At 43.5% G+C, this 12,096-nt stretch overlaps 1 protein-coding gene across 1 annotated transcript in view; it reads right to left on the bottom strand.

Annotated features, from left to right (window-relative positions):
- LOC137356728 (arf-GAP with SH3 domain, ANK repeat and PH domain-containing protein 2-like) overlaps positions 1 to 12,096 on the bottom strand; it is a 234,595-nt gene that overhangs the window by 40,413 nt on the left and 182,086 nt on the right. The window contains exon 16 of the mRNA XM_068022455.1: positions 1,863 to 2,029. Within this exon, the coding sequence (XP_067878556.1) occupies positions 1,863 to 2,029 (167 nt within the window). The remainder of the gene's footprint in view (positions 1 to 1,862; positions 2,030 to 12,096) is intronic.

The raw sequence follows: 12,096 nt of genomic DNA, 5'->3' as shown, positions 1-12,096 counted from the left end.
TCATAAGGTCAGAAGTGGAGATGTTCACTGATGATTGCACAATGTTCAGCACCATTCGCGATTACTCGGATACTGAAGCAGTCCGCGTCCATATGCAGCAAGGCCTGGAAAACGGTCAGGCTTGGGCTGATAAGTGGCAAGTAACCTTTGCGCCACAGAAGTGCCGGGCACTGACCATCTCCAACAAGAGAGAATCTAACCATCTCCCCTTGACATTCAAAGGCATTTCTATTGCTGAAACCCCACAATCAACATCCCGGGGGTTACCATTGACCAGAAATTGAACTGGAGTAGCCATATAAATACCATGGCTACAAGAGCAAGTCAGAGGCTAGGAATCCTGCAGCGGGTAACTCACCTCACGAGTCCCCAAAGCCTATTCACCATCTACAAGGCACAAGTCAGGAGTGTGATGGAATATTCTCCACTTGTCTGGATGGGTGCAGCTCTAACATTCAAGAAGCTCGCGCCATCCAGGACAAAACAGCCCACTTGATTGGCACCCCATCCACCACCCACAAACATTCACTCCCTCCACCACCAACGCACAGTGGCAGCAGTGTGTACCATCTACAGAGGCACTACAGCAACGCACCAAGGCTGCTTAGACAGCACCTTCCAAACCTGCCCCCTCTACCACCTAGGACAAGGGTAGCAGATGCATCAGAACACCACCACTTGCAAGTTCCCCTCCAAGCCACACTCCATCCTGACTTGGAACTATATCGCCATTCCTTCACTATCGCTGGGTTAAAATCCTTGAACTCCCTCCCTAACTGCACTGTGGGTGTACCTACTCCACATGGACTGCAGCGGTTCAAGAAAGTAACTCACCACCACATTCTCAAGGGCAATAAATGCTGGCCTGGCCAGTGATGTCCACATCCCAGGAACGAACAAAAAAATGCTTAGTCGAAGTTGCTGTGGGAGTCAGTGTGCTTATAATGAATATTAATGGCCAGCCTATTCCCAGAGATGGAGACAGAGAAGTTGAGGAAGGGAAGGGAAATGTCAGAGATGGACCATGTGAAATTGGAAGCAAAGTTGAAGAAGTTTTCCAGTTCGGGGCAAGAGCAGGAAACTGCACCAATACAGTCATCAATGTACGGAAAAAGATAGGAACCTGTTGAGATATGCTCAGGCAGATAGGTACAATGTTCCTTAAATTGACTCTCTAAACTTCCATTCTACAAGATGGTAATTCTCTGTTTACCTATCCTTTTAACATTGGGTTGCCCATGGTAAAAAATAAATGCTGATACTTCAGAAGTTACAATAGCTATGGCAACATAAGATTCCATAATCACTGAAAAGACTCCACTTCCCCTTCCCTATGGTTTCGCAACAGATATGACAAGAGGACAACAATTGCTTGGACCAAATGAAACTAGGAAGCACTTTTGGTACGAGTTTCAGGTGAGTGCTCAGAACAGTTGATCAGAATGCCGAGAAATCACTAACTTTCTGAATCAAAAGCTATGTTCCAATAAATAACTGGAAATCACAGGATCCCAGAAGTTCAAAACAAAACTGTCGTAAAAACAACTTGAGAAATTTCATGTTTTCACAACAAATGTATGCATTTATCGTGTCCATTTTGCATGGTATTTGAAGCCTCTCGGATGTTGGCATCAACTTAAAAGTTCCAATTGTGGAGGCACTTGTCTTGTCTTGATGCAAAACATTAATTAGCTTTTAAGTAATATTACAGTGCAGGTGGATATAAAAATAAAGTCAGAAGATTATAATGTGCAGTGAAAACCAAACATAGGATATCAGTGAAAGGGTATTAGTGACTGAGAACTGGACTTCCTTGATGAAGCAATCCTGTTAGTCAACATTTAATTGTTAATGCAAATTACCTGGTGCCCTGCAATCACAGCAAACATCATTTCCAGACATCCGCTGTACCTCTACAATAATCGCTTTTGTTAACTCCTGGACAATATTATTTTCTCCTGTGTTATGGTCTCCCTTGAAAGCGTTGTTTAAAGCTTCTTCTTTACTGTTCTGCAAAACGGACATCCAACTAAAGAATAGAAAGCAAAATGTATTTCAGACATACGGAACTGAAGTGGAAGTATTTCTATACATGATTATGTTTAGATTAAAAAGGCTACATCCTGTTCTCGAGAGATTTTGACTTTATACTTATGAATCTCAGGCACTAACATCATAAGCTTCCAACTCCTTGATGGTGTTGCTTATATTCTTTTAGCCATTTTACTTTTATTGCCCTACTTGCTGATTACAATTTAACATGGATCAAGCATTCTTTTGTATTTGAGTACACTGTTCTATTGAGTGAATGTTCTTTTCAAGCCTTAGCCTAGCTGTTCCACAAGATGAACAGCAGTGAAATTCTCACAATCACAGAAGGCAGGGCCTCATTTTGGCACCTAGCGTGCACAAAGGATAGGGTTGGAGGGGCCAGTAAAGATATTGTGGGATTATTAGATATACAAATGAAAATCATCTCATATGCATTTGACAGTTTATTCAAAATTCATTTACACAATTACAGAATATGAACAGTCTGAAAGAATAACAGTACAATTATTGTAAAATATGTAACATCAGTGTTAGAACATCGCTAACAGCTAATTAACTGTCTGAGAAAATCTGGACAGCTCCCAGAGTTATAGAATTGTTAGCGCCTAAGTCTGACTATTTTGTAGCACTTGATCATTAGGAATGATATCAGTTGCTTGCTCTTTCCTAGCACTTTATCTCTGGTGCCATGGGCAAAACTGGAGTATGAGACATTTTTCCTCCAGTTAAATTTATGATTTTTTTTGGTTAGGTCCATACTTTTTTCAAGAATTGATTATGCTCTTTGAATCTTATTGTAATATGAACAAGTGGCATTTCATCTCTTTTATGGAAGATAATATTTATTTTCTAGACAAACAGATGATGTCCATGCTGATGAATTTAAGGGGAAGCTAGGTAAGTACATGGGGAAGAAACAAATAGCAGAATATGCTGAGAGTCAGATGAAGTAGAGTGGGAGAAAGCTTGTCTGCAGCACCAACAGCAGCATAGACCAGTTGGGCCTAATGACCTGTTTCCTTGCTGTAACTCCTATGTGATTTTGGCTCAATATGCAACATCCAGCCATACATGCTTACCTTATCTTTAAATTTGTCCAGGATATTGTGTCTTTTGCTACTGGCATTTATAGCATAAATGCAGTTTCCAGATATATGAAAGATGGCGTCTCATGCAAGATTTCAACATTTGCGCATCTTATTTAAAAGGCTGCGTTTGCTGATAATGCAAACACTAGGTGGCACAATACTAGCACATGCGCAAATGCAGCCTGTTCCACTGAAATGTCACTGTCTGCAACATTCAGGCAGCTGCCAGGATTAAAGATGACGCTGCTCAATTTATCACAGGAAAGCAACGTCAACCCAAGAATCCTCTCAAAGGTTGCCATCGCCGCCTCTATCCCACCACCAACAGTCCCCCACTCCCTTCTGCGTATGCGACAGTTATATAGTACCTAGTCATCTTAATTCACCTAAAGTAAATTACGTTAGGAGCATTGACTGTCGTTTCATAACTAAATACGGCAGCACAAAATGGACATTTTTTGGTTGCACTGTTTAAAGTCTCATCAGAAGGACAGCACCTCTCACAGTGCTGCACACCCTCCGTAATTCAGTGAGATTTCAGCGCCATCCTGCTCTCCGGCCACTCACTTTCCGCTCCCCCCACCCCCAATCCCACTCTGCAGCCACACCCTCCCCACTTTCCACTTCCCCCCCACCCCCCCCACCTCCCTTCATCAGAACTGTTCTGAAGAGTCATCGACTTGACACATTAACTCTGTTTCTCTCTCCACAGATGCTGCCAGATCTGGTATTTCCAGCATTTTCAATTTCATATTTCAATTTCCAGAATCTGCAGTATTTGCCTTTTTTTATTTAAAATTGGGCCTCTGAGAAAGTCAACAGCATGTTGGGTAGTTATTTCTTCTCTGAAGTAACAGATTTGATAAACTGGGATCGTTACATAACATTGTGTAGGTCTGCCCTGTTAGAATTATCATTTTGGTAGTGTTTCAGCTGTGGATCAGTTGGCAATCGTCTTGCCTCTGAGTCAGCAGGTTGTGGGTTCAAGTCCCACTCCAGGACATGAGCACAAAAATCTAGGCTGAAGACTGACACCCCACGGCAGTACTGAGAGTGTGCTGCACTGTTGGAGGTGCTGTCTTTTGGATGAAATGTTAAACAGAGGCCCCATATGCCCTCTCAGGTGGGTGTAAAAGATCCTATGGCACTATATTGAAGAACAGTAGGGGAGTTATCCCTGGTCTTGTGGCCAATTTGTATCCTTCAATCAACATCACAAAAACAGATTATCTGGTCATCACATTGCTGTTTGTGAGAGCTTGCCGTGTGCAAATTGGCTGCCACGTTTCCTACTTTACAACAGTGACTATACTTTAAAAGTACTTCATTGGTATCTTATTTCTTGACATGGAAAAGTTTCCATTTGTGGAACTCCCCTTTCCTCTAGTTGGCATATCTGTTTACTGGTTTAGTGGGTACTTTCTGTAACCCTTCTGTTTCTATCTGTGGTACTATAACGTTACTTGGGTTTGCTTCTGAGATATCTTGGTTTCCCACTTAGTGTCTTTCATTACTGAGTTGAGATGATCCTCAATGGCTTTAAATCTTCAAAGTCTCTCAATTTTTCAGTATTTGCCCAGTTGCTTTGTCCTCTATATTGGAATGTCAAAGGAGTGTTTCCATTATCAAGGGCTTTGAACTTCGCGATGATGACTTTCAACCAATTTAATCAAAAACCTCTATCTATATGTTTGGCATATGATACTGAAGCAATCTGTGCCTGCATGCAGCAGGATCTGGACACCATTCAGGCTTGGGCTGATAAGTGGCAAGTAAAATTCACGCCACACAAGTACCTGGCAATGACCATCTCCAAACAAGGGAGAAGCAAACCAGCCTCCTTTGACATCACTGAATACCCAACCAACCATCACTGAATACCCAACCATCAAAATGCTGCGGGTTACCATTGACCAGAAACGGAACTAAACCAGCCATATAAATACTGTCGCTACAAGAGGTCAGGAACTCTGCAGTGAGTAATTCACCTCTGGACTCCCCAAAGCCTGTCCACCATCTATAAAACAAAAGTCAGGAGTGTGATGGAATACTCCCCACTTGCCAAGTTAAGTGCAGCTCCAAGAAGCTTGACACCATGCAGAACAAAGTAGCCTGCTTGATCAGCACCCCATCCACCACCTTAAACAAAAACTTCCTCTACCACCAGCACACAGTGGCTACCAATTGCAGCATCACGTCAAGGTTCCTTCAACAGCACCTTCCAAACCTGAGACCTCTGCCACCTAGAAGAACAAGGGCAGCAGGCGCATGGGAGCACCACCGCGTGCAAGGTCCCCTCCAAGTCACACACCATCCTGACTTGGAATAATATCACCGTTCTTTCACTGTCGCTGGGTCAAAATCATGGTACTCCGTCTCTTACAGTACTGTGGGTGCACCTATACTAAATGGACTGCAGTGGTTCAAGAAGGAAGCTCACCATCACCTACTCAAGGGCAAATAAGGATGGGCAATAATGTTGGCTTTGCCAGCAATGCCTACATCCCAGGAACAAATAAAAAAAAATCTTGTAAATGTTTAGGATTTTGATAGTGAATTAGTTTGAGACCTACTTTCCAAAGCTTATTGATCCAACCAGACCAGAGATCGATTCTGGCACTAAAGCATCATTTGATGCTGCCAGGCAGTATGTATTCAATGGGTCTGCTACTGGTGGACTGTTTCTTTAAATGGTTATAAAGGTCTGATTTTTGAGAAAAATGAAAGCCAGCAGTCATCCTCATATTCTTGGTCCTGTCTTATTGCAGGGTCATTGAAGGATTTTCACAGTTTTAGCCATTTCGGAAGTGCAAGTCACTCATGAGGCCAATGACTGTTGATGGACTAGTTATAATGTTTCACAAGAATTCCTGATCCTTCCTTTTCTGGGGTGCAAAGTTGTGGGTGCATAGTAATATTGTTGCTAAACAGTGAAAAAGGGTTTCACGCATTGACTCCTCTGCCCATTCTGATTGGATCAATTTTGAACTGTTGATTGCAAAAGGTAGATTTGAAGTTGCCTCTGACTCAGTCAGTGCTTTGCCTTTGGCATGAGGACAGGAGAGGGAATGATAATCTCTAATTGCACCTGGTATATAGTGAGATGATGCTTTTAATCTGGTGTTTCTTCCTCATATGGTTCTTACATAATGTGATAGATTAATATGCTTCTCTACACTAGTGGTAAAACAAACCAATCAACTCAGTACAGGATGATTCACTCTGCCAGCTTCCATCAAATTGGAGCTCTATTTGTACAACGGTAAAGTAGGTGTGATCTGTTGTTTCCAAGCCCTCAAAGCTGTTATTGTCAACACTGTGTATTTCTGTTCCTTTAAGATTTCTTTTGCTCGAATGATAAACTGCAAAACTTTGGATATTATACATGACCTCTTGAATCTTACTAACTCCATTCCTCTTCCTGGCAACAGTATGAGATTAAACGAGACTGTTCGCAACCTTGGTGTCACATTTGACCCAGTGATGTAATTCTGACATCATATTCGTGCTATCTTAAAACCGCCTACTTCCAACTCAGTAACATCGCCCAACTTCTCCCCCGTCTCAGCTCATCTGCTGCTGAAACCCTCATTCATGCCTTTGTTACCTTTAGACTTGATTATTCAATGCACTCCTGGCTGGTCTCCCACAATCTACCCTCCGTAAAGTTGCGGTCACCCCCAAAACATACATACGAACATACAAGCTAGGAGGAGTCGGCCATTTGACCCATCGAGCCTGCTCCGCCATTCTACAAGATAATGGCTGATCGGTTTGTGGATTCAACTCCACTTTCCTGCCTACCCCAATATCCTTTCACTCCCTTGTTTGTCAAGGATCTGTCTACCTCTGCCTTAAAAACAATTAAATGAAACTGCCTCCACTACTCTTCGGGGAAGAAAGTTCTACAGACTCACGACCCTCAGAGAAAAAAATTCTCCTCATCCACATCTTAAATGGGAGCCCCCTTATTTTTAAACTGTGTCCCTGAGTTTCAGTCTCTCCCACAAGGGGAAACTCTGCTGCCCGTGTTTTAACTCGCACTGAGTCCCTTTCCCCTATCATCGCTGTGCTTGCTGAACTACATTGGCACCCGGTCAAGCAACGTCTTGATTTTAAAATTTGCATCCCTGTTTTCAAATTCCTCCATAGCCTCGCTCCTCCCCATCTCTGTAATCTCCTCCAGCCCCACAACCCTCCAAGATATTTGCACTCTTTTAACTCTAGCCTCATGCATCCTCGATTTTAATCACTCCACCATTGGTAGCCACACCTTGAGTTGCCAAGGCCCCAAGCTCTGGATTACCCTTCCGATACCTCTCTGCCTCTCCACCATGCTTTCCTCCTTTAAGACCCTTCTTGAAAACTACCTCTTTAACCAAGCTTGAGGTCATGTGATCTAATATCTCCTTCTGTGGCTCAGTGCCATACCTTGTTATTTAAAGGCGTTATATAAATGTAAATTGTTACTTTCAGCGAGATGCTTATCCATGAGGTTCTGTGGGCCATCAGCAGCAGAACTATACTCAACCACAATCTGCAACCTCATGGCCCGGCATATCCCCCCACTCTACTATTACCATCAAGCCGGGGGACCAACCCTGGTTCAATGATGAGTACAGGAGGGCATGCCAGGAGCAGCACCAGGCAAACCTCAAAATGAGGTGCCAACCTGGTGAAGCTACAAGCCAGGACTACTTGCAAAACAGCGTAACCAGCATGCAATGGACAGAGCTAAGTGATCCCAAAACCAATGGATCAGATCTAAGCTCTGTACTCCTGCCACATCCAGTCGTGAATGATGGTGGACAATTAAACAACTAACTGGAGGAGGTGGCTCCACAAATATCCCCATCCTCAATGATGGGGGAGCCCAGCACATTAGTGCGAAAGATAAGGCTGAAGCATTTGCAACAATCTTCAGCCAGAAGTATCGAGTGGATGATCCATCTCGGCTTCCTCCTGAAGTCCCCAGCATCACAGATGCCAGTCTTCAACCAATTTGATTCACTCCACGTGATATCAAGAAACGACTGAAGGCACTGGATACTGCAAAGGCTATGGGCCTTGACAACATTCCGGCAATAGTACTGAAGACCTGTCCTCCAGAACTTGCCGCGCCCCTAGCCAAGCTGTACCACTACAGCTACAACACTGGCATCTACCCGGCAATGTGGAAAATTGCCCAGCTAAGTCCTGTACACAAAAAGGACAAATCTAACCCAGCCAATTACAGCACCATCAGTCTACTCTCTATTATCAGTAAAGTTATGGAACGTGGCATCGACAGTGATATAAAGCAGCACTTGCTTAGCAATAACCTGCTCATTTTGGGTTCCACCAGGGCCACTCAGCTCCTGACCTCATTACAGCCTTGGTTCAAACATGGACAAAAGAGCTGAACTCAAGAGGTGAGGTAAAAGTGACTGCCCTTGACATCAAGGCAACATTTGACCGAGTATGGCATCAAGGAGCCCTAGCAAAATTGGAGTCAATGGGAATCAGGGAGAAAACTCTCCACTGGTTGGAGTCGTATCTAGCGCAAAGAAAGATGGTTATGGTTGTTGGACGTCAATCATCTCAGCTCCAGGATATCACTGCAGTTGTTCCTCAGGGTAGTGTCTTAGGCCCAACCATCCTCAGCTGCTTCATCAATGACTTTCCTTCAATCATAAGGTCAGAAGTGGGGATGTTCACTGATGATTGCAAAATGTTCAGCACCATTTGTGAGTCCTCAGATACTGAAGCAGTCTGTGTAGAAATGCAGCAAGAACTGGACAATATCCAGGCTTGGCCTGGGCTGATAAGCGGCAAATAACATTTGCACCACATAAGTGCCAAGCAATGACTATCTCCAACAAAAGAGAATCTAACCATCTCCCCTTGACATACAATGGCATTACCATTGCTGAATCCCCCACTATCAACATCCTGGGGGTTACCATTGACCAGAAACTGAACTGAAGTAGCCATATAAATACCATGGCTACAAGAGCAGGTCAGAGGTTAGGAATCCAGCGATGAGAACTCACCTTCTGACTCCCCAAAACCTATCCATCATCCAGAAGGCACAAGTCAGGAGTGTGATGGAATACTCTCCACTTGTCTGGATGGGTGCAGCTCCAACACTCGAAGCTCGACATCATCCAGGACAAAGCCGCCCGCTTGATTGGCACCCATCTACAAACATTCACTCCCTCCACCACCGATGCACAGTGGCAGCAGTGTGTACCATCTGCAAGATGCACCGCAACAACTCATCAAGACTCCTTAGACAGCACCTTTCTAACCTGATACCTCTAGAAGGACAAGGGCCGCAGATGCATGGGAACACCACCACCTGTAAGTTCCCCTCCAAGCCACATACCATCCTGACTTGGAACGATATCGCTGAACCCATTGAGTTCAATAATTTCAGAGCATGACGGGCCTCACATTTTACTTTTATTTTTAGTTATTTTTTCTTTTTTACATTTTTTTGTGTGTTTATTTTATTTCATCTTAGTTTGTTCAGTTTGCTTACCCACTTTTTTTTCATGTTTGTACTTGCTGCTGTTCAATTTTCAGTCCGTTAACACCCTATCTGTACTAATGCTTTGTCTTTCAACACACCATTAACATATTCCGAAGGGTTCCGAAGAAGGGTCACTGACCCGAAACGTTAACTCTGCTTCTCTTTCCACAGATGCTGCCAGACCTGCTGAGTGGTTCCAGCATTTCTTCTTTTTATTTCAGATTTCCAGCATCCGCAGTATTTTGCTTTTATTACACCATTAACATATTGTTTGCCTTTGCTCCATGACCCTCTGGTCAGCTCTTCTGTGATCTTGTCCTATCAACACCTCCTTTGTTATCTCTTGCCCCACCCCCGCTTTACTTGCTTATAACCTTTGATATTTCAAATATTTGCCAGTTCTGAAGAAGGGTCACTGACCTGAAACGTTAACTTTGCTTCTCTCTCCACAGATGCTGCCAGACCTGCTGAGTATTTCCAGCATTTCTTGTTTTTATTTCAGATTTCCAGCATCCGCAGTATTTTGCTTTTATTTCACTGTTCTTTCTGTTAGTCATTACCAACTAGTTTTTTCAACATTTTGACAAAAGCAACCTAAATCATTGTCAATTGGACAGGTTCATGTAAAAAATCCTCCTCTGTTGGTTGTGTGAAGGCTATATGACTTTCAAAGAACAGTAAGTCTGATTCTATCTTCATCTGATATCCACCCATGCACACTTTCAGCAGTGTTGGCAACCAAGTGCAGGGAATCTGCTGATTTTCATCTTCTTTCCACAAAGGAATTGAGGATGATTGTAGGGCCCCACCTCGCTAACTCAGCAAAGACTAGGAATTGAACCTTGGTGTGTACGGTTCAGCTAAACACTGGATGTATTCACAGAGCCATCAGCAGACCTTTGATCCTTGAGATTAGCTAATATGTCTGACGCTGTACTTAAATAAACAAAAGACAATAAAAATTAAATACTGCATACATTTCAAAGCATTTGATCAGTAGCCCAGCTTTCATTTTTTTGTGGTCCAATGAGTACTTATAGATCATGGAAGTAACCTCAGCTATGTCACTCCTAGCAATCCAATGTAGTACAGTGATAATTATAAAATGGATATTAAACAGAAACTGCTCAAATATAAGGAGCAAAATGATGGGGCAACACAAACTATTTCTGTCGAATAACTGTTTACATCCTCAAGTGAACTTACCAGTTAGAGTTACTTTCTTAAAATTCAGGGAAAAATTCTCCATAATGATACTTAACATAAAAATATGTACAAAATCACACAGTTGAATTTTGCTCATCAATACTTTTGGAGCATGAACACTACCATTAGTCCAGCATATTCCAGTAGCTAGAATTAACAGTTGAGTCCATAGTTGCCATTTAACTCGCACTCCATGATTGGTGGTTTTATTCTTTTGTGGGAGTCAGTTGTCAGTGATCGCCAGAGCTGGCGGAAGCCATAAAGGCGGGGCTGAAGAGTGGCAAGTCGAAGAGACTTAGCAGTTGGCAGGAAAAAAGACAGAAGTGCAAGGAGAGCGCTAATTGTGTAAGAGCTGCGACAACCAAGTTTATCTGCAGCACCTGTGGAAGAGTCGGTCACTCTAGAATTGACCTTTATAGCCACTCCAGGCGCTGCTCCACAAACCACCTCTAGGCGCTTACCCATTGTCTCGCGAGACAAGGTGGCCAAAGAAGAACTGCCTTAATAAGATATAACCTCATTCTAAATTACCTTGTATAGTACCCTAAAAACCAGCTACTGAGCTGCTAATTATACACAATAGAGTGTATTCTTAAAATGTCACAATCAGTTAGGGAGGAGATAATTAAATGGAAGGAAAGATTTCAATCTCCTCTTACAACTCAAGTTTCCTGCCATTTTCATATTTGCTTACGTTATGGGCTGAATTTTACCAGCCCCCGACGTTGAGGGTCATGGCAGGGGGGCCCGGAAAATACTTCCGGGAGAGGTTCACTACCGGCCTCGACGCCGGGAAGGCTCCACCCCATCTTACAGGCGGAGGTGAGGCCTCAGGGTGGCCCCCCCATCCCCCGCCGCCGTTTGGCGGCGGAGCCTTGATTTAAATATTTAAACAAATGTCAATGCATACATAAACACCCATCATGTCCCGTTGGCCATCCCACGCCGACATTCTGGCTGTTGGCCAGAACTCCCGCACCTTCAGATCTCCGTTCTGAGGCGTGACACTGGTAGGAGGGGGGAGGGGGAAGGAGTGAAATTGTCAAGGGGTTGGGGAAGGGAGTGGGGAAACCTACTATTGGCTGAGGGGATGGTGGGAAGGGGTTGAGGGTCAAAAGGGATTGAAGTTCGGGGGGGAAAGTTCGATATCAGAATGAAAGTTTGTTTTAGGGAGGTTAGGCAAATTATATATTGAGTACACAGTGGGGCGGTGGGAGAGGGTACTCAAAGTGACAT

This window comes from Heterodontus francisci, chromosome 3 (genome assembly GCF_036365525.1).
Source record: "Heterodontus francisci isolate sHetFra1 chromosome 3, sHetFra1.hap1, whole genome shotgun sequence".
In the NCBI taxonomy this organism is placed as follows: Eukaryota; Metazoa; Chordata; class Chondrichthyes; order Heterodontiformes; family Heterodontidae; genus Heterodontus; species Heterodontus francisci.
Note: the sequence above shows the minus strand (reverse complement) of the source record. Positions and strands in the feature narration are given on the sequence as shown.